This window comes from Bactrocera dorsalis, chromosome 5 (assembly GCF_023373825.1).
Source record: "Bactrocera dorsalis isolate Fly_Bdor chromosome 5, ASM2337382v1, whole genome shotgun sequence".
Classification (NCBI taxonomy): Eukaryota; Metazoa; Arthropoda; class Insecta; order Diptera; family Tephritidae; genus Bactrocera; species Bactrocera dorsalis.
Genome location: NC_064307.1, coordinates 68,511,456 through 68,525,697, shown reverse-complemented (window position 1 = coordinate 68,525,697; position 14,242 = coordinate 68,511,456). Strand labels below are relative to the sequence as shown.

Here is a 14,242-nt window from a genome sequence, read left to right as displayed (position 1 = left end):
CGGTAATGCCGCTCAGTTGTCATAAGCGAAGGAACGAAACATTTGACATTTTGAACACAAATTTTTGGCATATTGTAATCTGTCAAAGTACACATAAACGAGACACATTGAATTGATGTTATTAATTTTTACTAAAATATTATAAAAGTTTACTTTATTGGTGTACACCAGCTTAAAAAATGGATTTCCAAAATAGAGCCGGTGGAAAAACCGGAAGCGGTGGAGTTGCTTCTTGGTCAGAAACTAACCGTGACCGCAAAGAACGACTACGGCAGCTTGGTAAGTTTTCCACATTGGCGTTGTTAACTATTCTCTACATCTTTATTTTTTCTATTTAGCTTTGGAAACAATTGATTTGAATAAGGATCCATATTTTATGAAAAATCATTTGGGTTCATATGAATGTAAACTTTGTCTAACACTTCACAATAATGAGGGCAGTTATTTGGCACATACGCAAGGAAAGAAACATCAAGAGAACTTGGCTCGGCGTGCCGCAAAAGAAGCTAAGGAGGCGCCGTCCATGCTAGCGCCGGAGAAACCACGAGTTGAGCCGAAAAAATTTGTTAAGATTGGTCGTCCAGGTTACCGTGTGACAAAGCAACGTGATCCTACTAATGGTCAGCAATCATTACTTTTCCAAATTGATTATCCTGAAATCACTGAAGGAATCATACCACGTCACCGATTCATGTCCGCTTATGAACAGAAAATAGAACCACCAGATCGTAAATGGCAATATTTGTTATTTGCTGCTGAGCCATATGAAACGATTGCTTTTAAGGTTCCATCGCGAGAAGTGGAAAAAACCGAAGGTAAATTTTGGACACATTGGAATCGTGATACAAAGCAATTTTTCCTCCAATTCTCCTTCAAATTCGAACCCAAAATTATTCCACCTCCGCCACCGCAATTGCATCGTGGTCTTGGCCCTGCCGCTGGTTTTCCAATGCCGGGACCGCCTCGTCCTCATCATATGTTCAATGGCGTACCACCACCTCCTCCAATGGGCGTATTACCTGTACCACCACCACCCATGTGAGACGAGCAGACAACTCCCGTCAGCAGTGGAAACGGTTAACTGTTACGGAAGTTGTAAACCACTTATTTAAGTCAAGCTACGTTAAATTAAAATGTATAAATGAAACGCCAGCATTTTCAATAAAACAGAACAAAATATAATTTTAAAATGTTTTGATTTTTTGTATTAATATTTGCTAACTTGATTAACGCAATGATTAAAATATAAATACTTGTATAGGGCTCGAGAAAATGTAAACACAATATATGTACATATGTGTATGTACGTATACCATTCACAATCATTTGTTTAAGTACGCATGCGCAGTGAAACTATTGCAAATAAGTTCACAATTGTAAAAAGTTGGCATAAACCTATCACAACATTAAGCTTTAAAATAAATTAAAAAAAGTTAACATATAATATTTGTCTTTCATTTAGAAATTAAAGATAATAGATAATTTGTCAAGTTATTGTTATTGCCTAACTAAAGTCCTATCTGGCAGCACAGTTTAGCAAATTTCACTTACTACTCGTTCTTCTTTGTATGTTTCATTTCAGTATACGGCAGACATTTTTAAAGTACACACAGAGAAAAGTGACCGTATGTAGACGAGGGAAAAGCTAAAAATTTTCCAATTAAGATTTCAGTAATCAGTGATAATTATAAAATTCAACAAATACAGTGTGAAATTAACATTTGCTGAAACGTTTAAATAAAAGCAAGGTTGGTAGAAGTTTTTAAGCCTCCGCGAGGTGATTTTAAAGTGATACTATGAAAAATATATGTACATACTTTTACTTCTACAAATTTAGATAAACGTAATGTGTGTGCGATTGATATTTTAAGTAAAATAAATTTGTTTTAGCATTTTTATCAATAAATATACTGCGTTTTTAAATAAAATGAGTTCGGTGGATGCGAGTGGTGGAACTGGTGGTGGTGGCGCACCTGGACCAGGAGGGAGCAGTGTAGGGGGCGGTGGTGGTGTTGGAAGTGGTGGGGGACCTGGAGGTGGAAATACAAATGGAACCCTAAGCTCCAATTTGACTGGTATGGGCTCAACGCAGGCAACAACAGGCGGTGAGTGTTTACAAGAAGTTTAACCATTTTATATTGTAGTGTAAAATAGTAACGCCATAAATATACCTATTTGACACAAATCTACACATGTTTGGTTATAATTTGCGCTCGTCGCTATGTGTATATATATATATGCTATGTATAAGAAGTAATGTGATTGCCTTTATTGCAGCTTTTATAGCATATTTTGTGTGTGTGCGTTTGCTATTTTCTATTTGCTTATGTACTTGCTTTCTGTACCAAAACTCTATCCCACTGTTCCTCTCCATTCCAATTTGTGTTATCGTTGCAGTGTGTCGTGGCGTCAAAAATTCCATATTGTTTGGGTTGACATGTAAAAATTATGGAATTTCATAATGGAGCATAACAAAATAACATAGACCTATAAAGGTGTTGTTATTGTTGATATAAACTAAAAAAAAAACGTAAAATCCAATATTTTTTTAAATAAATTTCGAATTTTAATCATTGTATTTATTTAAGACTTTCTCACTTGTTCTTCTTCAGGAATTGTATAATGAAATTGTATTCCCCGTGTACCCCCATACCATTTATTTCGCTCCTAATCTGGTGATTTAAAATAATTATCGTAATTGAAATTTAATATATGGTATTTTGGAGTTATTAATTTTAACAATTTCATTACATTGCGATATTTAAGTTAAAATGTCTAAAACAGTGTTCCATGTATGTAGTTTTGTTTGTTTAAAATACCACTCAAAATTCTACAACTTGTTATCTTTGTTTTGCTTGTATAATTCTTTCGCAGAAGCACAAAAAAACATAAAAACCCATTTCATACAACCTAACCTCATTCATCAAAATGTACAACATCAGGCACCAGTGCGTTCAACAGTGTCCGCTATCCAATCACCAATGACATCAACTATTACGACTACAACAACTTCAATTGCTAGACACCAACAACAAACGCACAATATTTCTATACTACCCAATCCCTATATAACAACATCTAGTTCAAATAATTTACAAAATCCGCCCATCCATTCGCCAGTACGCACTGCACACTTACCTACAAGCGATATTCATTCCCATTCACACAATCAAACCCATGCTTACAGTCAAAGCCATACTTATCAGAATCCCAGGCAGTTTATTAAAACAGCAAAAATCCATCCTTTTTCTTTTAATCCAGTTTCAGCAAAAATTTCACATAGCAATGTGGTGAACACTGGCTCTCCTGGTGGTAGCAACTTACAAATTGGTAGTAACGTTGTGAGTGGCGTTAGCACTATAATGACCAGCAGTGTTTCAACAACGGGAGCTATTAAAATGACCACAGCTGGTGGTGCTATAGCGACATCCATTGGTGGTACGCCAATTGCCCTTAATGTAGCACAATCGTCTTCAGCTATTCGCACTATCGGCGCTGGCGGACAATCGACACAGGTGCGTGTTGTCATGCCCACCAATATAATACCCATCAAACAATTCGAAGGTGCCACAGGTGTTGGTCGTACGCAGATAACAGCTATACCGGCGGGCGTTACGGGTGTTACTTCTCGCACAGTGTCTAATACATCTATAACTGTAACGAGGCCGGTCACACAAACAACATATCTGCCGCGTGCCGGTGTAACAGCCACACAAATGACAGCAGTGGGTTCGGCACAAAGGCTGGTTACACCAATACGTACAGGACCGGGTTCCGGTTCAATGGGTGCTGGTGCAACAGTTACGGGGCTCACAGCAGCGGGTGGCTTTGTGCGTGGCACGGCCGCACCCGTCAATCGCAATACATCATCGCCAGCTACTTCAGTCATTTCACCGGCAACCAGCACGACTTGGATGCAAACTAATACCGGTGGACAAGTGCAACTCATTAGAACCATACCACAGCCGACACAAAAACGTATAATCAGTGCACAGAGCATGAACACAACTAGTGGTGCATACAGCAACACTGGTATTAGCGGTGGACTCGGCACATCGGTTGGCGGCACAGTTCTTGCAACCACGCCACCAACAGTTGTACAAACGGCTGGAGGCGGCCAAACACAAACGCAGCAAGGTCAAGGTGGACAATGTAAGTCTAAAAATTCATAATTTTTTTTTATTTTAATAAATTTTATATATATTTTTCCTTAGCAATACAATCAGTGTCATCATCGGGAGTGACGCATAGTCAGCCACAGTCACAGCAACAGCAAACTTACGTGGCCACATTAGCTACTGTTTTACCACCACGTCAACATCAAGCCACATTAGTTTATTCATCGAATGTAGCGGCTACGTCACAACCGCTTACACAGCAAACGCAACAGTTTAATCCGACAATAGTAGCTGGCCAGCGACTTGCTGTTGCTACGCAGCTCTCTGGCGCTGGTACTTCGGTGGCAGGAACAACATCACGTCAAATACGCCCAATACCGATACCAAAATCTTTCTCCGCCGCCAAGTTGAACACGACCAGCATAAGTATACGTGCACCAAATATAACTTCAACAATTCAACCGGTCGGTAGTGGTGGTGTGGTTGGGAGCACTATTAATTCTGTGGTGGGATCAGGTAATACAACTGCTAACAATTCGCCACGCAATACGACTATGAGTGGCGTAACTACAGGTGTTGGCAACAACGTCATACCGACGTCAAATTTACCCACCACACGTATCATACAGCTGCAACAACAGCCCGGCAGTACTACACAACCTATTATTGGCTCAACGGGTCGCATTTCGGGTAATGTGATGTTCCAGCCCATCATTGTCAATACATCGGGCACTGGGAAACTCGGTAAGTGTCTTGTAAAATATACGCCAATTTGCTTGTAATTTCGTTAATTCAATGAAGTTTAAGAAAATTGTTAACTGTCACAGTTATTGATTTGTTTTGTTGACATGTAACGCGAAGCCTTTTGTAAAGGTAATTTACTGACAACTTATGTACATATACATATGTCGTATGACACATCGGGTGTGAGGATATGAGACTAGTATACATATGTATAACGAACATCACATGAAAGTAAAAGTATATCTAGACCTGTTCAGGAGCATCGTAGCTATAATACCCTTTACAAATAAAATATATTTTTGTAAAGATAAAAAAGTTTTCCATACAAAAGCTTTCTTTTAATCCACCAATTTGTATGACAGCTAAAGGCTATAGTGGTCCGATATGAACAATTTTTTAAGAGATTATATCTTTGCCTTGGTTAATAATCCATGCCGAATTTCGTGAAAATATATTTTGAAATAAAAAAGTTTTTTTACAAGGACTTGATTTTGAACGGTCAGTTTATATGGCAGCTATACGCTATTGTATTCCGTTCTAAAAAATTTCTTCGGAGATTGCATCCTTGCTTTAGGCAATTATCCATGTCGAATTTTGTAAAGATAACTCGTCAGATAAAAAAGTTTTCCATACAAAGACTTGATTTTCATAGGTGAGTTTGTATGACAGCTATATGTTATAGCGATCCGATATTTGCGATTTCAACGCATGAGCAGCTTCTTAGTGAGAAAGGAATATGTGCAAAATTTTCTTATCGATATCTCTGAAACTAAGATACCAATTCGCGTTTATACAGACAAGAAGTCATCGTTAAATCAGCTCGGTTCCTCACACTGATAAACAAACTTCGTGGCAAACTTAAAATACGCTGTTCAGGGTATAATGAAAAGTTCTCTTTACAATGTAGAATATACAAATGTCTGTTCGTATATACATATTACGCAGATAAGACAGCTCGGTCGCAATAATGAGGTGCGATCTACAAACGTTGGCCGATGTGGGATGTAGCACGATTGAGTGTACAAGTATGTTATATAGATAACTTCATTGAGTCAGCATTAAAAGTGTTATATTGTACGAGTATTTCCTACAAGTAGTGCTAATGTAATTTTTTCGCACTTTTATCGCAACAATTTCAATTTGTGTAAATATGTATATCGATAATTACAAAAACAAACAAGTGTTTATTATTGTATTTATGTAAGTTGAGCATAAATAGTAACAGAGCACTTTTATCATGCCATTTGTTATTAATGTTTTTCTAAATAGTATCTGGTCTACGACAACCGGTTTCGATGACCGCTAAACCCTCACTGACCATAACACCATTCGGTTTGGGTAAGTTACCCACTGCCGGCGGAGGCAATACTACGCAAATAGGCGTAAATTTACCGTCACAGCAGAACGTAACAACGAGCATACAATCAACGTTAGGCGGTAATAATAGCGGCGGCGGTAGTGGCGGTAACGGTTCACCGGCTTTATCGTCAACTACGCCCACATCAAGTGGCGGTGGTGTTACAAATCTGTCTACAGCACAACTCGTGAATGTTTCGCAAGCAGCAGCAGCAGCTAGCCAACTGTTAACCACACAGAATATTGTTTCATCTGGCGGCGGTGGTGGCACCACAGTTCTACCATTGGCCATTACGACACGCGGTAGCAATATACTAACCGGTACCATAACGCCACTAAAGAATGCTGGTGCCATAACAGTAGGAAAAGTGATGAGCGCTTCCAACGCAAGCAATTTGGATAACAACAGCGGCCAGCCAAGTGGCGGTAGCATAATAACCAGTAGCGCCGGACCACCAAGCGTGTACATACATCAAGCGAACACAGCTCAGCGCACGCATGGAGCAAGCGTCAGCGTAAGTGCCACAAACTTACATGCGGCATCGTCCACGTCAAGCAACAATACTACGGTGCTCACCGCAACCGGTGGTGGTGGTAGTGGCGGTGGTGTACCCACCTCAGCTGGTGCATTTTTGCCACCAGGTGGCACGATTTACTATGAATCTGTGCCGGCTAGTTCCGTACAAGTGTCCACTGGCGTGCTATCGCTCACCACTACCACGGCAACAAGCAGCACTTTGCCCATAACGCAAAATCAATTGGTGAATGCGGTGTCCGCCTCCAATTTGGCAATTTCATCATTGCCCTTCGCTGCAACTGCAGCTTCACATGCTGGTAACTCAACGGCCACATTTACTATGGTGGCATCCACCGGTGGGCGTTCCATCGGCCAACTACAAATACCGGTTTCCAGCGCGGCAGGCTCACAAATTCAGGCTGTACCGCTGCGTTTCAGCGCACAATTGCCTACAGCTCCACAAGGCGTGGTGGCCAATTCCAGTTCCTCCAATACAATATCAGCTGATTCGATCTCTGTTTCGCAAGCAACGCAACAATTATTGCAGCACGGTACTGTTACAGGTGGCCAACAGCTTATTATACCAGCTTCTGCTGCCTCATCCGGTCACCACGTTGGCAATAGCTCTACAACTGCTACACTAACTGGCGCGCAGGGTCAGCACGTAGTCATACCACTGCAAACGTCGATCAAAGTGACTGGTGGCGGTCCCGGCTCAACGGTAGTCTCTAATTTTCTACGAAAGCGTGATGCGGATGGCTCGCCCATACGCGCTGCAAAAAATCTGCAACCCACATTACTCGCCATGGGCAATCAGAGTAGCAATGTTGGCACTGCCACCATTTTATCAAATGTAACAGGCTCACCGGCCGCCTCTTCGGTGGGCAGCGCTTTCAGCATCACGTCTGTAGCATCATCATCCGCCACCTCCATGGCCTCGGCACAAACGACCACATCGTCCACACTCACAACGGAAGCCTTGGCGAAGAAGGATCGTGCGCAGGCATCGCTCTCCGGTAACGCCATTAGCGGTCAGCGTGTGACGCGTGGCGAGTCGCCGGCTTCATCGGATGGCTCGACAACAGTGTCGGCGAATTCATCACCGGGCGTAGAACAACAAATGCAAGATGGTAATATGATGATGATTAATCATATGCCACAAGCGCCCAACGAGTCCACACATTTTAATCCTATCAATGAGGTAAGTCTGCGAAATTTCATGCAATTTGCTAATATTTGTTATAATTTTACGAAATTATTGGAATAAATTCTTGCAGATGTACGCAAATCACCATGGCAATGTCAATGTACAACATAACGTGCTGATGAGCGGCATATCGGTCACGCCGAGCAGCTCACGCACTTCCTCGCTGGATCATCATCCGCAATTGCATGCACCAGTGGCAACAAGTACTGCGCGCCTCAATGGTGCAGCCGTTGAATGCTCCACACGCAAGCGAAATAGACGTTCAACGTAAGAATGCGAAGCACAACATAACAAATACAAGTAATAATTATTTTCTCTCTCATTCTCTCGTTCATCGTATAGCAATGACAGTCAACTTTCGAGTCATAGTCAAAGTTCACTTACTCTCCCACCACCAACAGCAACTGGGGTTGCCGCCAGCAATATGAGTAATAGTAATAATAGCGGCAACAATAGTCACTATGAGTTGTCTGCGGCAACTGGCAACAGCGGCATGCTATTAGCGCCAGTACACGGCTCAATGGCGCCCGGCGCTGCTGGCAGTACGGCCACACATCAACATGACGGCAATAGCGCTAATGCCAACGCCAGCAATGCCAATGTTGTGCATAATAGCAACAGCAATCATAAAAATAATAATGTGCCGCCCACCACAGGCAATAAGGAGAACGCCAAGCCAACAGAGTTTACATTACGACGACCGCGTAACTTTTCGCTGCTGCATGTAAGTTGTTGTAAAATTTTGCGATTATAACAAAATATTTAAATGTTTTTCGTGCTTGCTTTGCAGACTTATAAGCAAAACTGGAAGACGGCCAACAATCATTTTCAGCGCTACTCAGATGTTAAACCGCGCGAAGAACGCCGGCCCACCGTTATTGATTTGGCCAATCAGACGAATGTTATGGGCAAGCTGAATGGCTGGAAAATACATCATTTGAGCTCGCAAATGGAAGACTTGGTACGTGCAACAATGTTAACATAACGTTTTGTTTATAAAAGGGGTCTCAAAATGAAAAAAAGTATTTTTATCACCTTTATGAAATGAGCGTTAAGATACAAATGTGTTCGAAGTGAATATTTGTTGTGAACGTGCCTTAATTTTTTTCTGTTTAGTTGGCATAACAGCTGTCAAAACATATTTAATAACATTGCAGTCATTTAACAGACAACAATATTTTATTATTGTGGAAGACTTGTGAAATTTTGCTTCAAAGACACGAAAATTAGTTTTGTTTTTATTATTATTAATTTTTTTTATTATAATGTTTTATTTATAATTTTATTTTTTAATTTTTGTTTTATTATTTTATTTATTTATTTTACTTTTTATATTTTTTTTTATTTAATATTATTATTTTTTACTTATTTATGTCCTCCTCATCTTTTTCAGTGTGAGAACGAATCGAACGGACTTGATCAACTCAATAATATGTTGAAACAGATGGAAGCACACGAAAAAAATCCCGAAACCGAGCGTATCAACGAATTGCTGAAGGTAAAGTCTCACATTTATTTTAATTTGCTCCTAATATAAAGTATTTTTAATATATTTCATGAAACTGATTTCACTTCAACTCACTTTCTGCCACTTACAGGGCAACATACAGCGCAGCAAAATTATTGTAGACGGCATACATGAAGCACAAAGTCAGATGATGAAAATTTTCGAACACAAATCGCACATATCGGACATATTGCAACGTTGCGCATCCAAGCGTAATTTTAAGAAGCGTGAAAAATTTTAAATATTTGAAGCGGCATTAGCATTTGTAAAAACAAAAACTAAAGAACTTAAGGTTATTTAAACATAAATTTTAGAAATCTTAGAAATTTTAGTTTATAATGCAATACAATAATCATTAAGTTATATATAAAGCAACTACTATACGATTTTTATTTATGTACATATACATACATACAAGTGCATTATTTAAATATTTTTTTAATGAAAGATTGCAAAGCAAGCGTTTGTACTAGGGAAGCGTATTGTACATAAATATGTATGTAAGATATTCTGTCTGTGTGTTTAACATTTTGCAACCAACTTTCGTAAAAGAATAGAAATTATGCTATTTTGTATTATAACCTAAAACTATATGTACTCAAAAACGTCATGTTCCGTTAAACAATCTTAGCAATTGCACATAAAATCATTTAAGTTACTAAGTTTTTAATAAACCAACATTGTAAATTAGTCAATAAGCTTATCGCCTGTAATTAATTAATAATCCATAATCCTTGTGGGCCTATGAAAGCAATCTGAAAATAAAAACTTGCAGCTAATTGTAGATAACAAATAATATTTATATATATATGTACATACATACATATATGTCGTTTCAAAAACAAAAACAGGCCGCCATAAATTAAGTTGGAAAGTTTATAGAGTTAAATAAATGTTACCATTTTAAATAATTTAATTTTTGTTTTTACTTTTACTTTGAGGAAATTTTGTATGGCAGCTACATATATGCTACAGTGGTCCGATCGAAAAAATTTCTGAGAATATTGTAGCGCTGGCTTAGAAAATAATCTTTGTCGGATTTCATAAAGCTATCCTGTCAAATTAAAAAGTTTTGCATACAAGGACTTGGTTTTGAACGATCGCTTTGTATGACAGCTATATGCTACAGTGGTCCGATCTGAAAAAATTCTTAGAATATGGTAGCATTTTGCTAAAAAACAATCTGTGCAAAATTTCGTTAGTATATTTTCTTAAATAAAAAAAATTTTCATACAAAGATTTGGTTTTGCACGATTAGTTTGTATGGCAGCTATATGCTACAGTGGTCCGATCTAAAAAATTGTATGCGATATTGTTGCACTGCCTTAGAAAAATATGTGTGCTAAATTTCGTGAAGATATCTTGTCAAATAAAAAAGTTTTCCATACAAGGACTTGGTTTTGAATGAGCACTTTGTATGACAGCTATAGGCTACAGTGGACCGATCTAAAAAATCTTTAAATATTATAGTGTTAGCTTAGAAAATATGCTGTACTAAATTTCGTGAAGATATCTCGTCAAATAAAAAAGTTTTCAATGTAAGGACTTGGTTTTGAACTATCCCTTTGTATGGCAGCTATATGTTGTAGTGATCAGATGTCGACGGCTTCGACAAATATTTAAGTTCTTGGGCAGAAAACGTTGTGTACAAAATTTCAGCTCGATATCTCATACACTGAAGGTACTATTCATATACATATACGGGCAGAATCGACTCAACCCAACACACTGATGATAACTATACCATATATACATATAAATAGGTACTTCATCGGCTCTCAAACACTTCCTTTTGTATTTGGCAAACTTCGTTGCAAACTTATACCCAGTTCAGGGTATAAAAATTGCCCAACTAGTGGTAATTTATTGCTCAAAATTAATTTCCCCCCCAGCCGGTGTTGCATTTAGATTTATAACCAACCAACCACACTACACCACGTGGTGAATATTTTTTCATTCACATTTTGCATGCCTCTAGCTTGCTTTCCGGTTACTAAATCTTTTCACTAAGCAGCTATTGGACGGCACGCATGCAGTTTCACCGACAAAATGCGTGAAGGGCGACTAAAATTTAATTAAGCAGTAAAAACCGTACTATAGTACGCCTGGCATACTCTATATTGTTAAAATTAAATATATTGCGTGAATTTACTTAAATTGCCGCGGCTTTAAAGGTAAGCTAAAGTGTACAATTATCCGTTGCTTAAGAGACAGAATTAGTGGCTGATAAATTAATTAAGAAGAAGACTAAAGAAGTAAAGAAATTAATTAAGACTGAGTGACCGTTTGCTGCATATTATGGCAATTAGTAAGCGCGCTACGAGTATATTAATTAAAGATATTGAGAAAAAATAAAAAATATTGGCAAGCGGCAATTAGTGAGCAATTTAGGCGTGACACTAGCGTCTCATTAGTTTTGCACTAACCTCACATTTTCTACATGTTTAGAGGGTTGTTCGGCAGTCATTAGGTAGCGGGCAGACAACAAAGCGTGTCGAGCTGCTAAGGTAGCAAATATTAAGTTCTAATTTGTTAGTGAGGTGTCTTAATTATTTAGAGAAAAACAATAATTAATTTGATGATAATTTCATACCCAAAACTGAGCTAAAATGCTGAATTTTCTTACACATGCACTACCATCTGAAATATTAATTAACACAATTTGCTTATTTTTCCATATTTTCTGAGCGGATAATATAATAATAAATGATTTTATTTACAGATGCTGAATAAGGCAGCAATTTAATACCGGCGCGGGCTGCTGATTGAAGGTAAACTTACTTTTGTAACAAGATATATATATATTTATAAATATATATATAATTTTTTATATATTTTTTTTCAATTTTCAAATCGTGTTTCATATACAAAAACTGTAGTGATGACATTTTCATACCCAAAACTGAGCTAAAATGCTGAATTTTCATACACATGCACTACCATCTGAACAGTTTTTCATATGAAACACTAGCGAAAATATTATTTATTTAATTAAAAATATGCAAAAAATATTAATTTAATTTTTTTTTACATTTTCCAGGCAAAATTGCATACAGCTTGTTGCGGAAAACCATACTTTAACTCTATATTCCATTCGAATAGCACTGCAACTCATTTATGAAGTGAGCGTGCAACAACTCCACACAAGGAGGACGCCAACAAAATGCTGCTCTTATGTCTGAAATCCAAAGTATTGATATTTTGCTTGTATTTTATAAGCTAGTTTTAGAGAAAATGGTATTGTTCGTAAATGTTAAATGTTTAAATTTTAGGTAACTTGAATTTAAACCAAAAACAACGGCAAAAAGCCGTTGTCAAGTTGTGAAAAACTTGGAAATGATTTGAGAAAGACTGAAAAATGTATGTGCATTTGCACTATGAATATTTAAAAAAATGGACTGAAATGTATAATTGATAAGGTGTTAATAACACGCAGACATAAAATAATGAAAAATTAATAAAAAGCTATGAAAAATGCAATGAGAAAATGATAAATTGAAAGAACACTAAAGAACTGAGTTTTAATTTTGTATGACAGCTATATGCTATAGACGTCCGATCTGAACGATTTCTTCGGAGATTATAAAGTTGCCTTGGATAATAATCCACGTCGAATTTGGTGAAGATATCTTGTCAAATAAAAAAGTTTTTCATACAAGGACATGAGTTAGAACGATCAGTTTGTTTAGTAGCTATATGCTATAGTTGTCGGATCTAAATAATTTCTTCAGAGATTATAACATTACCTGAGATAATAATCCGTGCCAAATTTCGTGTAGATATCTCATAAAATAAAAAAGTTTTCCATACTAGAACTTCATTCCGATTGCTGAAATTGTATGACAGCTATATGCTATAGTCGTCCGATCTGCACAATTTCTACGGGGCTTAAACCGTTGCCTTGAACAGGAGTCTTTGTCAAGTTTCGTGCAGATGTCTCGCCAAAAAAAAAAATTTTCCATACAAAGACTAGATTCCCGTCGCACAAATTGCATGACAACTATATGCTAAAGTGCATTGATGACAACAAAATCAAATCACATCACGGCGCGGCGCGACAGTCGCCCAAGTAGTGGTCAGGCATAGTGCCTGCTTTGCTTTTATAGAGCCAGCTGGCAGCCAGCTTCCCGCGAAGTCACTTCATGACATTAAAATCACAGCACATCGCGGCGCGAGAGTCGCTTAAGCACTGGCCAGGCACGCTGCTTGCTTTGCTTATATAGAGCCAGCAGGCAGCCAGCTTCCCGCGAAGTCACTTCATGACATTAAAATCACATCACATCGCGGCGCGAGAGTCGCTTAAGCACTGGCCAGGCACGCCGCCTGCTTTGCTTATATAGAGCCAGCAGGCAGCCAGCTTCCCGTGAAGTCACTTCGTGACATTCAAATCACAGCACATCGCGGTGCGAGAGTCGCTTAAGGACTGGCCAGGCACAGTGCTTGCTTTGCTTATATAGAGCCAGCAGGCAGCCAGCTTCCCGTGAAGTCACTTCGTGACATTCAAATCACAGCACATCGCGGCGCGAAAGTCGCCTAAGTACTGGCCCGGCACGCTGCCTGCTTTGCTTATATAGAGTCAGCTTCCCACGAATTCACCCCGTGACATTCAAATCACAGCACATCGCGGCGCGAGAGTCGCTTAAGCACTGGCCAGGCACAGTGCCTGCTTTGCTTATATAGAGCCAGCAGGCAGCCAGCTTCCCGCGAAATCACATCACATCGCGGCGCGAAAGTCGCCTAAGCACTGACCAGGCACAGTGCCTGCTTCAGCTTCTCCTGAAGTCGCTTTATGA

The 14,242-nt window shown here is 38.7% G+C and overlaps 2 protein-coding genes, 1 long non-coding RNA gene and 2 other non-coding genes across 7 annotated transcripts; all 5 read left to right on the top strand.

The window, feature by feature from the left end:
- Nucleotides 1-65: 65 nt before the first annotated feature.
- LOC105227839 (splicing factor 3A subunit 2) lies at nucleotides 66-1,190 on the top strand. Its single transcript, XM_011207375.4, has 2 exons — nucleotides 66-279; nucleotides 339-1,190. Exons 1-2 carry the CDS (start codon nucleotides 180-182, stop codon nucleotides 1,040-1,042), a joined length of 804 nt encoding a protein of 267 aa, XP_011205677.1. The 5' UTR covers nucleotides 66-179; the 3' UTR covers nucleotides 1,043-1,190.
- A 387-nt stretch (nucleotides 1,191-1,577) lies between these two features.
- On the top strand, nucleotides 1,578-10,365 carry LOC105227838 (uncharacterized). 3 transcript variants are annotated; one of them, XM_011207373.4, is made up of 10 exons: nucleotides 1,578-1,748; nucleotides 1,891-2,105; nucleotides 2,875-4,152; nucleotides 4,215-4,862; nucleotides 6,132-7,936; nucleotides 8,013-8,209; nucleotides 8,285-8,666; nucleotides 8,733-8,903; nucleotides 9,336-9,440; nucleotides 9,541-10,365. In XM_011207373.4, exons 2-10 carry the CDS (start codon nucleotides 1,928-1,930, stop codon nucleotides 9,688-9,690), a joined length of 4,914 nt encoding a protein of 1,637 aa, XP_011205675.2. In that variant the 5' UTR covers nucleotides 1,578-1,748; nucleotides 1,891-1,927; the 3' UTR covers nucleotides 9,691-10,365. The 3 variants fall into 3 exon arrangements, with proteins under 3 accessions (XP_011205675.2, XP_049313188.1, XP_049313189.1); XM_049457231.1 differs by having other exon boundaries at nucleotides 1,838-2,105; XM_049457232.1 differs by having other exon boundaries at nucleotides 1,579-1,748; nucleotides 3,262-4,152.
- A 1,072-nt stretch (nucleotides 10,366-11,437) lies between these two features.
- Nucleotides 11,438-12,903, top strand: LOC105227837 (uncharacterized). The gene is made up of 3 exons (XR_852648.3): nucleotides 11,438-11,623; nucleotides 12,172-12,220; nucleotides 12,490-12,903. It is a non-coding gene; the product is annotated as an uncharacterized LOC105227837 (long non-coding RNA).
- Nucleotides 12,016-12,099, top strand: LOC115066283 (small nucleolar RNA Me18S-Um1356). Its single transcript, XR_003845891.2, has one exon. It is a non-coding gene; the product is annotated as a small nucleolar RNA Me18S-Um1356 (small nucleolar RNA).
- LOC115066281 (small nucleolar RNA Me18S-Um1356) lies at nucleotides 12,319-12,404 on the top strand. The gene has a single exon (XR_003845890.1). It is a non-coding gene; the product is annotated as a small nucleolar RNA Me18S-Um1356 (small nucleolar RNA).
- Nucleotides 12,904-14,242: the final 1,339 nt, after the last annotated feature.